Source organism: Anas platyrhynchos, chromosome 4 (assembly GCF_047663525.1).
Source record: "Anas platyrhynchos isolate ZD024472 breed Pekin duck chromosome 4, IASCAAS_PekinDuck_T2T, whole genome shotgun sequence".
Taxonomy (NCBI): Eukaryota; Metazoa; Chordata; class Aves; order Anseriformes; family Anatidae; genus Anas; species Anas platyrhynchos.
Genome location: NC_092590.1, coordinates 75,983,098 through 75,997,384, shown reverse-complemented (window position 1 = coordinate 75,997,384; position 14,287 = coordinate 75,983,098). Strand labels below are relative to the sequence as shown.

The following is a 14,287-nucleotide window of genomic DNA, read 5'->3' as shown; positions in this document are numbered from 1 at the left end:
ATTGAGAATGACCTTGGCCAGTTCCTTTGAAATGTTCCCTAACCTCATCCTCTTCCACCAAGCCTGCCTTCCTGCTTTCCCACTGGTCTCAGGAACTGGGGATTCCCAAAGCCAAGTCATACCAGTAACAGCTGATTAGTTAGCCAGATTACTATTTTTATAAAGATGAGTAATCTGTTATTCCGCTTAATGTGGCCACACTGATATTTTTTAACGGGATTTTATTAGAATACTTTATTTGTAAATTTTATGAAAGTCCACATTTATGATAATAGCATGGTTGCTTTTTGACAGTTGCACTTGGAGGTTGTTTAATTTTCTTAAAAAAACAATCATGTCATCATCCTTTAATTTCTCTTCGATACGTTTGCATATATTTGTGTGCATATGTCTGTTTAAGAACAGCATAGGATGCTTGTTTATTAACACCTTTCCTGGCTACTGGTATAATAAAAACATTTTCAGTAAAAAAAAAATAGGAACACGAATAGTTGCTAAATATACATATGCATATATGTAAAGATTCGTTGACTTCATCTGTTTGTCAGCTTCTTTTTTATTCCTCAAGTTGATTTTCCCTTTCAATATACAGTATTCACTTAACACAATCCAGTTTGTTGGAGCCTTGTTCCAATTTAAGACTTCAGCGATGAGAAGTAGAAATTTCAGTGGAATTCAGCATGAGATGTGCAGTGGATTGACCTTTCCTTTTGCACTTTTGACATTCCGTTCATTCCGTTTTTGGAGTGAATGAGCCAATATGTGCTGTATCTTTCGGAGTTTTGGTGACCTTTTCAATCATCCCTTGATAGCTTTTTGCAGAAGTTAAGCTTGTGTTACTTGAATTACCCAATGGAAATTACTGTGTGACCTGTATGTGTACATGATTCTGGATAAATACACTTAAAGACATCTTTATCTGCTCCTATATGGCTCCTTGAATTTAATATTGCAAATCAAATGACATCTTATTTTGAAAATCTAGGGAAAAAAAGGTGGATTCTTCTTTTTTTGGTCATTTTGTTTTTTGTGAGAATGAGGTCTAGAAGACATAATTTCTAGATGCTGTAATTTTGTTGGGAGAAAATGACTCAATCTGATTAATTTAAAATCTAAGCAGGGATGGAGTAAATTCCCTGGTTAAATCTCATCAGAGTAACCGAAGTGATTAGATAGTGATATTGGGAGTCAGTAACTGCAGGCTCAAACCTTCTCAAGCAGATGAGTTCCCAGCACCTACATAATAGCTTTGTCATTAAAAAATCATAATAACTTAAACAAAACCTTCTAGTCATTACTCAGATTCAAAACAAAATAAACAAAAGCAACAGCAAAACAAAGAAACAAACAAAAAAAATCTCCAAAAACTCTGTCAGCCCCAACCCAAATGGATCCTAGCCTGTGAAATGTTGTCCATCTATGAGACCTAATTTCACAGTAGCAGCAGGGTTTGGAGTGATCGTTAGTATTCAGGAATTAGGCTGGATTTCTCTCTTTTTGTTTGGTCTTTCTCTAACTTTATTTTCTTTGTTTGTTTGTTATTTATTAATGGTGAGCATTTCTTATGTGGTTGATAGGGCCTTTCTCTGCTGAATGACCTAGGTTTTATAAATCACCTACTAACCCAACTCAGACTTCTCATTTAAGAAATGTAAATTAAATTTATACTTCATTGTTAAAGCAAGGTGCCAAAGAATCTAGTATATGGATGTTAGTCAGAAAATGGCAGACGTGATGTGCCTATGAAAAAGCTCTACATATACTTTGAGAGTATCAGGTGAAGTATTTCTAGTAGCCGAGAATGATAAGGTATCTCCCAGAGAACTGCAGTTCTTAACACATATATTCCAGAAACAGCCAGTTCATAGGGCTGCTGAAATGATTAGAGGAATATCTGTGCAAATCCATGCAAGAGAGGACACTGAAATGTTGTTAATCTGTCATAGCTCATCACAAAAAATGCAAGAAGTGAAAAAGGAACAGTAGGAAACATAGTGGAAGAAGAATACTTATTTAAACGGAAGGACAAATGGGGCATAAGAAGAAATGGGTATAAATTAGCTATAAATACAGCCAGTATGGAATTAAAGTGTCCCTAATGAGGGAAAAAAAAAGTCAGATACTGGAGTTCATTTTGGAATGAATTTTCTACTTCCAGTAGGATTAATTGGGGTTAAATGTCTGAGCTGCTTCAAAGATAGAAGCTTGGTAAGTTTATGAGTGTAGTTATTATCATATTAAGATTATTATTAATTATATTATGACATGACTGTCTGCAGTAGCAAGGAAGCAGACCTGATGACTCAAGATGTCTGTGTTTCTTGCACTGACCTAATTTTCCCTGAAAGTAATTTAATACTGACTACAGAATAACTTGAAATGAATTTGGAAAGAAACAGATAACTGAAAATAATAGGGTTGGCTTTTTTCAGATAAAAAGGTTTCTCTGAAATGTAATTTTACTAGCTGTAGCTCTAACATTTCTTTTGGCCTAAGAGTGGTTCAATACCACTGTTGTACAAGGATAAGAATATGTTAACTGGCACTGAGATAGACAACCCTTGCTCCCTAGTAACATCTAGCTTGCTAGACTATTAGATTTAAAATTGTGAAATGCTAGTTCTTTATAAGGGTCAAATGACCTGCTATGAACTTTTATATTAATTCCTTTCAGTTTTGCTTAATGGTTGAATATATTTAATACTTTCTGCTTAATTACTTAGGAGAAGATTCTTTTTACTTAACTCTAGCTTTTAAATGCTAATTATCTAATCCAAACTTTTTAAGCTGCTGTTTTGCCTCTCCATATGTTTTTTGTCCACTACTGTTGATTCAAATATGTTTGCTAGTTACATCTGCTGGAGTAATCAAACCTAAGAAGGTAATTTTTCTGCTTGTTTTCCTGGTGCCACTGGCCAATTACCAACTGTCATTCACTTCTTTTATGGTTCAATGTAAATATTAATCTGAATGATGAATATTAACAGTGCTACTGACTGAAAATTTGGCAAAGATCTATTAAGTCTTTTTAATATCTAAATGGAGTTTAAAGAACTCTCGGGCATCTGGTTCCAAAATTCAGAGCTTTTTCGATATACTTAAAGCCAAAATATTTTCATATACAAAAGGTTTTTCACTGGTTGCTCAGCATCACTTCTGTCTCATCTGAAACCAACTTTGGGCTTAAATACCAAGACTTATAGCCTTGGTATTTTTATACCCTTACACATATCCCCTTGGGTTCAAATCAGCTCACTATGCTCTTTGAGATCATATTGGTTCAGGCTCTCTACAAAAAGCTGTGATAGTTTCTTTTAATAAGTGACTGGAGGGAAGATGATGCCTTCCTAGTTGTTACTCTGATTAAATTAATCCCAGTTATCTACATTCTGGATCAAATGTTAGGAGATTTGAATCTAACGCTTGCCCGTGATAGATTCTCAATTATTCTGTGATTGCACTCAACCTCTTACTTTCAATGGAATATTTTGAGTAACTGACTCAAATGATTAGCAAAACTTTCATCCTTATTTTTCAGCACAATCTGAGCCAAGAGCTGTTGATACCTAGAACTTTGATTCTGGAGTGCTGTGCAATATAACACTAAAACATGTCTAGATATTTGTTTTATTGTCTCTTTATCTGGCAGTGATTGCTTATTCCTTGTCTTTTAAAAAACATTTTTGGAATTTTGACAACCTTATGGAAATTTAAGAAAAATATGCAGCCATGGCCATGAGCAATTAGAATTCTTCCGAAAGTGTGTGCTATTGACTTATCATCCAAGATACATGTACACTGCACACAAATTACAATGTTTAGTCTTAATGGTAATAAAATAACGAAGAGTTCTGATGAGAATTACCCATTTGGGCTATCTCCTTTACTATTTGCATTGTCTTATGGGAATCTATGCTTTCTGGTATTTTTTTGAATGTTGCTATAATGGTCCTAAAGGCAATGTAAACAGGTATTGATTTGTTAGAAATTCTTTGAGAGTTTCTGTATTGAAGAGAAACAGGATTTTTTTCAACATTAATAGCAAAGTTTGTGTTACTATCTCATTCTAAATAGCTTTTGTTCCTCTTTCAGCCTGATTTCCTAGGGAAATGAGGCTTGTATAGTTATTGATCTTTTGTTAACTCCTAATATATTTGTTTTCTAGTTTCAACCAATACAAAAGAATATAAACATCATACTAAAACAATTTAAAAAAAATCAGCAACTGGAGGGAGAAGAAAAAATACAAACTCAGACTTGTGTTCTCATTAAGAGCATGGCAGGTCCAAACTGCTTTTTCCCCTTGCTAGTTGGTCAGGCAGCATATGCTGCTCCTGCCTGATTGAAAGTGTCACTGTCCCACAGTGGAGTGGGTTTGATGGCATTATAGTAGAAAGATAGGTGAAAACGAATATGAACCTTTTAATTCAGCTTCTTGTATTATATGAACAAATAAAACTGGTTTGAAAAGAAAGTCATAAACTCAAATATAGAAATTGCTGAAAGTTTATGTTTTTAATGCTAGATTTTAAAAAGCAACTTGAATTTGGAGCTTTTGTTATTCAATGGCTATCAGTATAAAGAAAGCTAAATAGATTGTCTTAAAAACTGTTTTTGCTTGGCATAGCCACACCATAATTCCAATAGATACATAGATGGGTTTGTATTCCATTGCTGGGCTGGCTAAGTTTTGAAATGTTTTGAAAGGTTAGTTTTGCGGTTTCTGTACTGGGTTGTTTTCCATCTTGAAGTCCCTTAAAACACACAAGTGTGTTTCTCACAGAGTGGATTAACAGTAGTATCCCCAAATTTCTACTTTGAATACATACTTTTTCTCCCATTTCTTAAGGAAGATGATGTATTTTCACTTTATTTTTCAGCTGACACTGTTGAGAAGTAAGATGTAATCACCCATTTCCTACAAGGATGAAGGTGACAGCAAGTGATGATATTCTCCCTGTTGCGTAGAATAGTGTTTTATTATTTTATAACAAATGTTAAGAGTATTTTGCTTACTTAAAAACATTCTAATAACCTTTTAGAATCATTGGATTTTTCTGGGAGCCTCAGCATATAATGTGAAGTTTATATTCTAGTCAGTTCGTCCTTGATGCTCACATGACAATTAGGAATCAGTTGGATTTCAGTTCTGATGTTACAATATTGCTTGCAGATTTGTTATTAGCATAAATATTTAGATTTTAGTTTTAGTGTCAGCTTGAGGTTCCCGTATCTGGAACTGTACAATTCTGCCAGTAACTTGTAAAATTTAAATGCATCTTGCTGTGTTCCAGATCATTAGCGAAAAACTTGCTTCTTAGGTGGCTGGCATAGTTTTGGGAAATTATGGTCTGAAATATGTTCTGAATTATTTCTGCATGGTCTATGTGTTCTATTGCTTTTCTGGTAGTTAGAGAAAAAACAAACGTCCTATAGTAGAAGCCACTTCACTGTCCTCTGTGAGTCATATACGAAAGGAAATGATGTGTGCAATTCTTTCTCTCTTACCACTGCATTAAACCATTAGTTTCTTTGACTTCCAGAGGTGTGCTGTTTGTTTTTCATTTACATTTTTTATTTATTTTATTTCTTTTTTTAACATATCCAGTTTTATCTGGTCTCTGTGTGATGTTAATCACATTTCTGTGTAATTTAATGTAATACTTCCCTTTTAGTTGAGCTTCACAATCTGTGTTTGCTTAAATTGGATTACCAAATCTTTGTAAGAGAGTTATGATTTTTAAACTCTTTTATGCTTAGGTATGCCACTTATTCCTTGCTGTAAATAAGGGGAAAAGAAGTTCCTAATTTGATTTCAAAGCCTTTGCTGATGTTATCTTGCAAACTTCTTTTATTTCTGTTGCTCACCCTTCTTTCTGATATTATCCTTCAGCTACTCCCTGCCCTTCTTTTGCTACTGTATTCCAACCTAGTCCTACTGTTACTCCTTTAAAAGCAGTATTTGCTACATTAGCATACAATTACTAGATCTCAGCTTTATGGAAGGAGCCTCAGCTTTTTCATTGCACAAGCACTAAGAAATGTTTATTCTTTTTTAATACTTCTGTCTACTCAAATGGAGAAGTGACGTTAGTCCTTAAAAATGTCAAACTGCTTACCAAGTATTGTATTGAATAACACGATTGTGTTTCTTGGCGAAGAAAGGATTCTGAGATCTTGGTTGACAGCAAGCTGAACATGAGCCAGCAGCATGCCCTGGCAGCCAGGAGGGTCAACTGTGTCTTGGGGTGCCTCAGGCATGGCATGGCAAGCTGGCTGAGGGAATGGATTGTATTGCTCTGCTCTGTGCTGGGGCGGCCTCACTTTGGGAACCATGTGCAGTTTTGGGTGCCGCAATATAAGGACAAAAAAACATTAGATAGTGTCCAAAGGAGGGCTACAAAGATGGTGAAAGGTCTAGAGGGCAAGACATAAGGGGAGCAGCTGAGGTGCCTTGGTTTGTTCAGCCCAGAGCAGAGCAGGCCGAGGGGAGGCCTCATGGTGGCCTGCAGCTCCCTCACAAGGGGAGCGGAGGGGCAGGTGCTGAGCTCTGCTCTCTGGGGACAGCAACAGGACCTGAGGGGACGGCATGGAGCTGGGACAGGGGAGGGTCAGGCTGGGTGCTAGGGAAAGGTTCTGCACCCAGAAGGTGGTCGGGCACTGGGACAGGATCCCTAGGAAAGCGGTCAAGATCAAGAAGCATTTGGACAGCGCTCTCAGACACATGGTCTGATTTTTGGGTGGTCCTGTGTGGAGCCAGGAGTTGGACTCCAGGACCCTTGTGGGTCCCTTCCAACTCAGGATATGGTATGATTCATTGCTAAAATTAAACAGGAATAATGTATCCAGGCAGCGCATGTGGTATTTATTATCCCAGAGAGTGTTTTGCTTTGTCCATAGAAAGGCAGCTATGGGAGCTATGGGGAGGAAAGGGGAGGGGAGAAGGGGGGAAATGTGAGTATTAGGGCAATTTGGGATGGAAAATACAAGGAGTGATAAGAGAAGACTGGACAATGAAATTATGGCAGCAGTGGTTACTCTGTTACTCAGGTTTTTTGTTTGTTTGTTTATTTTTAAATTCTCTAGTAGAAGTGATAGCTTTTCTAGGTGGAAAAACACAGAGTAAATATGTATGTGAGCAAGAAGGCAAGGAGTTCTTGTAGGATTGAAGGAGGATGTAGCTGGAAGAAGGAGTTGTAGAGAGATGCAGTAGGGGTGATAGTGTTGGTTTACTCTGTCCTCTCTGCCGGCAGAGGTGAGCTCTGTAATTGTGTTACACAGTGGTGTCTGTCTTCTGTTGTGGCGGTTTGCTCAGCAGTCTGTCTAGGTATTTTGTTTTCCTTCTTAACTGTTACATGTGACTGCTCTAGAACAACAACAACAGGTTGGGAATAAAGAAAAAAGACAGGAAAATACCAAGGCAGTTGCTGTACGCATTTTTACAATATATTTCCCTTGTGCAATTCAATATTGGGTACTAAGCCATTAATATTTTCCTAACAGCACTTAATTAGTGGATGGTTTATACTTTCTGGGGAAAAAAACAAACAAACAACAAAAAAAACAAACACATGTAAAACTATTCTTTAATTATATTGTTTTCAATTCTAGGAGAAACAATGAGAATCGCCTCTTCAGAGTTTGCTGACGACCCGTGCTCCTCAGTGAAACGAGGCACCATGGTGCGGGCTGCTCGTGCCTTGCTTTCTGCCGTTACTCGCTTGCTCATCCTGGCTGATATGGCTGACGTCATGAGGCTTCTGTCACATCTGAAAATTGTATGCATTTTTAACATTCTGTATTGTTTATGCATTTTGTATATACACAAATAGGGACAAATCAGTAGTGAATATCAGTGTTCGCATTTCCTACTCTATTTCATTGTGGTTTTTTTCTTAAAGTGCTGAGCGGGAATTAGGATGAAGCATGCATTTCTGTGTTGGTCTAATTCATTTTCTAATTTTAAGGAAATGAAATTTTGGAGACTTAAAGCAAAAATTGTCAGATGTCTTCCATGACTGGAGTAGTACTGCTGATAAGCACCCCGCAGAACTGAACAGATGCATCTGCTTGACTCACTTTGCATCTTACCTGGATCGTTTACTAACTCAGTACTTGTAAAGTATTGCTATCTTGTGGCAGAGTTTAGGTACTACAGTTGTGGTACTTGAAGTCTGCACAACTTCTGGAGGTGTCAGCAGATGATTTTTTTTTTTTTTTTTCTTTCTGAGAAAATAGTACAAGTGCTTAATCGGTCAACAATGAAACAGAATAAAGAGGAATTACAGATTACAAGATATATTGGTATGGATTAGTATTCACATTTAATTGCAACTATTCATATTTTTATGTGGGCATGTTAAAACTGATTGAAATACAGTGTTTTGTTTTGTTTTTTCTCATTTTTAGACTATTTTATTTTTATTGCATAAATAACCCCAAAACTCTGAAACAAACAAAAAATCTGCAGAAGTTCATATACAAAATATTTAAAGCCTTCAGAGTACATGTGGTGTGTTTGGCAGAGGAATTGCCTTCTTTTTAATAACTGTCCATACAAAGTGGACAGCTTTTTTTCTTTAGTTTGTCTTTGTAACAATGTGACTGTACAATAAAATTATGTTCTTGCAAAACGATGGGAACCTTTCAACTGGAAAATTGTGCAGATAAGCTAAATAGTATGAAAACATTTTTTATAATAAAAAAGCAGATTTTTCTGCATGTATACTAGTGAGTTCTGCTCTAGTAACAGAATGATGTTCTCGTAGCTGTCACGCATGGCTCTGTGATTATGTTCAGTGTAAACATCATCTCTCTTGAATATGCTTTTAATTTTTCCCCACTATAATACTGCAAACAACTATAATTCAAATAATCCTTTGCTAGTGAGGCTAACACTTAATATTAGGAACAACAGATTTCTCTAAGCACTATGATTAAAATTCAAGCTTTTTCATAGGTGGTGAGAAATATTGTTCTCACATCTGAGATTTCCTCCTTCAGTTACGGCAGTGTGCTATGTTATTGAGAAAACAAATGCCTAAGAGTCTTTTGGAAATGGGTGTATTTACTTACACAGTTTGCACCCTGGATTTGCAAGGGCAGTATATGGCACTGTGGTTTGTAATCTCTGCATTTGTCAGTTATCACTGTGAATATCCTAGCCTCCAGTTCTCAATGAAACCAGATGTCTGTGGCTGTTCGTAGCAAAATTCAATTTCAAGACCTTAAATTTGATTATCTTTTTCAGGTCAAAAAGTATAATTTATTTCTGAGGATTGGACATTGTAACTATTTTATCTTACCATTTCATAATGCAAACTAGTTTTAAGTTAAAAATAAATTACTAGGAAAAAAAGTGTTTATATATATATATATATGTACATGTATGTATATATTGAAAATCTGTTAAGATGGGACAGCTCTTGTATTGACTCAGTGGTAACATTCAAAGATTGGTGTAAGTTAACCATAAAATTAATAAACTCAAATCATTTACCATGTCAAAGTTATGAAGGCTGATTGCAGGGATCCTGCAATGTACTGCAATCAGTTTTCATTGAAAGCATGTCAAAGAAGTGTGTTATACTTCAGACTTCATCAGAAATAGTGTATTTTAATTAATGTTTCAGAGGGGATATATGCAGTTGTGATCTGTAAGGACACTCAGTCATTTCTTTCAGTAACAATATAATATGTGATGTGATAATTTCACTAATATGTGATGATGGACATTGAGCATTATGAATCTATAGTAATTAAGTATATGCTAGTTAATCAGGGGAAGCCATCTGCATAGTTGAGTGTGGTTGTGTTTTTTAAGGATAGTGAAGTTACTCAGAAATGAATTTTAAAAAGTAATTTTATAAAAATAAATAAATAAGGGTTTCATGCCCATGTCCTTTCAAATAGCCTAAGTAACCAGGTTATTCATTTTGAAATTTCATGGTCTGTACAGTAGATAATGCACAGTAGAGTATGATCAACATCTTTCAAAATGTGATTATCAGAGTGGAATCTGTAACAAATCCTCTAGCAATTTTATTTAATAGAGGGCTGGCAGGGCTTACAAAAATGTACATCAGTTTGTCATGCCCATGTTTGTCATTACAAATGTTAGAGATTCAGGTGGTTTAATATAAATGCTTCATGATCTGAAAGAGCAATGTTCATATTTTGCAGGGAAACCTGCAGGAGCAAATTAGTTCGTGCAGTGATGCTTTTAAAATTTTTATTCAGTAGGTTAAGGAGTCAGATAGTTCAGCTTTAAAAACTGCTGTGTTTTCTAAGAAAAAAGGAGGTAATTGGATTTGGAATAAAGTGTAGCTTGCAGCTCTCTGGCTTAGAAAAATACTTCCAACAATGCTACAGATTTAAGTACTGGAATTATACTGTTTTCTATAGAAATCTATGAGTTTTCTATTCTACTGCCCTGTAATTTGTGGATACTCTTGAATCTACAGAAGGTAGTTAAGAGATCACAATACAAATATCCTCTCTCACAGGTAGAAAAACACAGAGCCACACAAATAACTAAAAGACAAGTTCTACACATATTTGTTTCTTTTCTAAAATCATTAGACGCCATCTTCTACAGAATTTATGGATTTCCAGTGGCATTTGAAGAATAAGCTGCGAGCATATTCTTGTATAGGAGTATGTCTCTATCGGAATTAGCTGTTCCTCTTAGAGGAGAAAATGTATCTGTTTAAAAGCTTATACACATCCTCATGAATTGAATCAATTGCTTTTAGAAAGAAGGATGAATAGAAGGTATTCAATTTTCAATCTTTTTGCTTGGAATTGAATTTTTATCTCATGAGGGAGAGAAATACAAATCTGAATTCCTGCCAAGTCATGGGAAAAGTTACTTTGCTTTCTGTGTTAAAGAACATTTTATCCCTTCATATATTTTTTTTTCTTGCTGTACATAAGGCAAAGTTTTATGATAGATTTAATAGATTAACTTGTTAGTGTAACTAGGGCTTTATACGTTTGTCTGCTAGCTACAGGATGACTGAAGAACTGCAGCTCTGTTTTCCTTGATAGATTCTTTTGAGTTTTGAAGTAACTGAAAAGAATCTCCTGGTAAAGCTCAGAAAAAGGAAATAATAACTATGTTTTGGGTTAAATCTATTGTTCCATTAGTTTAACAATAATGCATTTTTTAATATATTAGGGTAAATTTAAATATTAACAGTAAGTTTTAGTTTCTGTCTTTAAAATTCTTGTCCAGAACTAACAACTTCACTGTATTTTCACATGAAGCCTATATCACACATTAAGAACATATCCATCTCTTTTGTTCCAAAACCCACAGATATTAAACATTTTATCTGATAAGTATGAGGGGGGAAATGAATATAGTTATTCCTTTTACACTGGCTTTACATGATTCCAAAGTACAGTACATGCAGAATGGCAATCAGACTGCTCCTCTATTAAGAAACCTAATTAAAGTTAGTGAGACTATCATAAAGCCACTGTACAGTGATGGACCTAAAAGCTAAATTGGATTCATATAATAAGGAGTAATGAATAGAATAATTACAGATTTTGTCAAATAGTGCGACTGGATTAAAATGATAACAGAGCTGATGTGTCATGTTCTAGGTAGAGGAAGCACTTGAAGCAGTGAAAAATGCAACAAATGAGCAAGATTTAGCAAATCGCTTTAAAGAATTTGGGAAAGAGATGGTAAAACTGAACTATGTAGCTGCCAGACGACAACAGGTGAGTGAATTCTAAAGCAGTGGTTGAGAAAGTTAGACTTGGTTCTAAAGATCTTATGTTTTATGTTCAATTCTGGTTTAAAATGTACGATAACGAATTAATGTGTCATGGCCCATCATTTAATCATACTGATTTTTCTGAATGTGATGAAGTTTTTGAACATGCCTTTACTTTCTTTAAGAATATTGTTCAAGTGGATTCAATTAATAATGGAATACAGGGTGAAAAGGCAAGTGATTCAGGAGGTTAAGAATAGTTTTTACTTGATTATTCCTGTTTAATTCTAACCTGTGCTGATTTGAGGGCGCTCTGGCAGCTGAAAAAGCATGAGCTCTTTAGTAGTCTAGTTTAATTCAACTTCTGGAAGAAGAGAAAGAAGAGAAATCTACTTTTTGAAACCAATATTGCTAGTTTTTAGATACTTAAAAAGACAATTTATTTATTACTAAAGCAGATGGAAAAAAGAACAGAAAGTCATAACATTTATTCAGTGCCTGTAATAATACAGCTTTGTGCTAAACAGAAATTTCTCCTAAATGCCATTCTTTCAAAGAGTCTAGACAGTGTCATTATGGAGTTGTGTAAGGGTTCTTCAACTTGAGTTGTGTTTGAATGCTCCTAATCATTCAGGGATGTTTTCCTTCTATGGCACAGCACACCTGGTTTAGAAAGCTGGCTTTTCACATCCATCCTTTTATTTATTTTCTGCATTACAGTGATGCCAATTTACTTCTGTATCACATGTATATTTCTAACAAATTAAAAATGTAAAACCTAGTAACATGTAACCAATGCTATTTTGTATATTCAGACACTTCTTTTACAGAAGTGTAGTTATAATTACAGGAAAAAGTGAAAACAGAATAGGAAAGCTAATGAAGGTATATGTCTCGAGTTCTTATTGTATAAGAGAACAGAAAATCTTAGTATAAACTTTTAAAATTTTCCTTCTTAAAGCACATTTTTACAATGCTACTAAAGAGCTCCATATACTTGTGGAAAATCTTGGCAGAATTAGAAGGTAGTACTTAGATTTTCATATGCTTTCCTTTAATCTCTTCTGTTTTGTAACTGACAAAGCTTTTGGTAACTTAATTCTCTTTGAGAACTGTCTATCAATCATGTGTTTGAAATTCATCAATGGCTAAAACCTTTAAACCCAGAATATCTGGGTTCTTTCTTAGTTTTTGCCTTAGGTTTTATGCGTGAACATAAGTAAACTATTCAGCTCTCCAAGATTCTTTGTTCACAATTTTAAAACAGAATTAATAGTGTTTTCTTACTGCTTATGAATGTTGTTAGGACAACCTTACCTAATGTTTGGAAGGCTTTCATGGAGATAATATTTATTTATAAATTTCCTCGTGGATGTGTCTTCTTATTCTGGTCAGGTAATGCACAATATCTGATGTTTGTTGTCAGAGGAAACAAAAGAGAGTATATGTCAATAAAACAAACAGTAAAGCATATGAGAAATAGAGCAAAGTATGAAGAAAAGGCAAAATGTGCCTTATATATGCAAGGAAAGCCCTAGGAAAAAGCATCTAAAAGCCAGTGGTAGACAGGAAAGCAAGACATATTCATGCATTTTCCGTGACAAAAAGGGGGAAAAAAAATCTTTAGGAGGAATCCAACTCATGAAATATTCATAATTCTTAAGAACCCATGAAGCATATGTTCCATGAATTAAATAACCATAATAAAAATATAATTATGCCTATAACGAAAATAAAGAGGGGCGTATTTACAAGGCCTTTGTGCACTAAAACCATACTCATTAATAAAATCTTTTTTTTTTTTTTTTTAAAGGACGTAAGTATAAGTATGATATTTAACAAAAATATGATGCTGCAATGATACTGCTACACTCTTGTTGTCTTTATGGAATCAGCAGACTGAATCCAGTCAATCAGGAAGAGAAAATACAGATTTTATATCTATATCTATATCTCTCTCTATATATGTATTTTCTTAATTGTCTGCTGGTCTTTGAATAAGGCATACATATGGGCTCCTTAAGAATGGTTCTGCTCTTTTTGAGCAGAATGTATGAGCTGTAGCTACACAGAAGGAGTGGACTTTACTGAGCAGGAGAGAGATTTTGTGGGATTTATGGTAGATTCTGTCATTAATTCCATTCCTGTGATATCGCTAGACAGTGACAGTGTAGACAATACATTCTAACACTAAAACTTTCATTCACAACCAAATATTTACATGTTTTTCTGCAGGAACTGAAAGATCCTCACTGCAGGGATGAAATGGCTGCAGCTCGAGGTGCTCTGAAGAAGAATGCCACGATGTTGTACACTGCATCCCAAGCGTTTCTTCGTCACCCTGATGTTGCAGCCACTAGGGCCAACAGGGATTATGTCTTCAAGCAAGTCCAAGAAGCAATTGCTGGTATCTCCAATGCTGCCCAGGCCACCTCACCCACTGATGAGAACAAGGGGCACACTGGCATAGGAGAGCTTGCTGCTGCACTAAATGAATTTGATGTAAGTATCAAAAGTGTGCAGAAAATGAAGTGTTTCACCATTAAATCGAGAGTGCT

General features: G+C 35.2%; 1 protein-coding gene across 6 annotated transcripts in view; it reads left to right on the top strand.

The window, feature by feature from the left end:
• Window positions 1–14,287, top strand: part of CTNNA2 (catenin alpha 2) — a 469,784-nt gene that overhangs the window by 111,818 nt on the left and 343,679 nt on the right. For all 6 annotated transcript variants that reach the window (XM_072037885.1, XM_027455797.3, XM_072037884.1 and 3 more), the window contains exons 4-6: window positions 7,612–7,778; window positions 11,614–11,733; window positions 13,965–14,231. In XM_072037885.1, coding sequence (XP_071893986.1) covers window positions 7,612–7,778; window positions 11,614–11,733; window positions 13,965–14,231 — 554 coding nt within the window. The remainder of the gene's footprint in view (window positions 1–7,611; window positions 7,779–11,613; window positions 11,734–13,964; window positions 14,232–14,287) is intronic.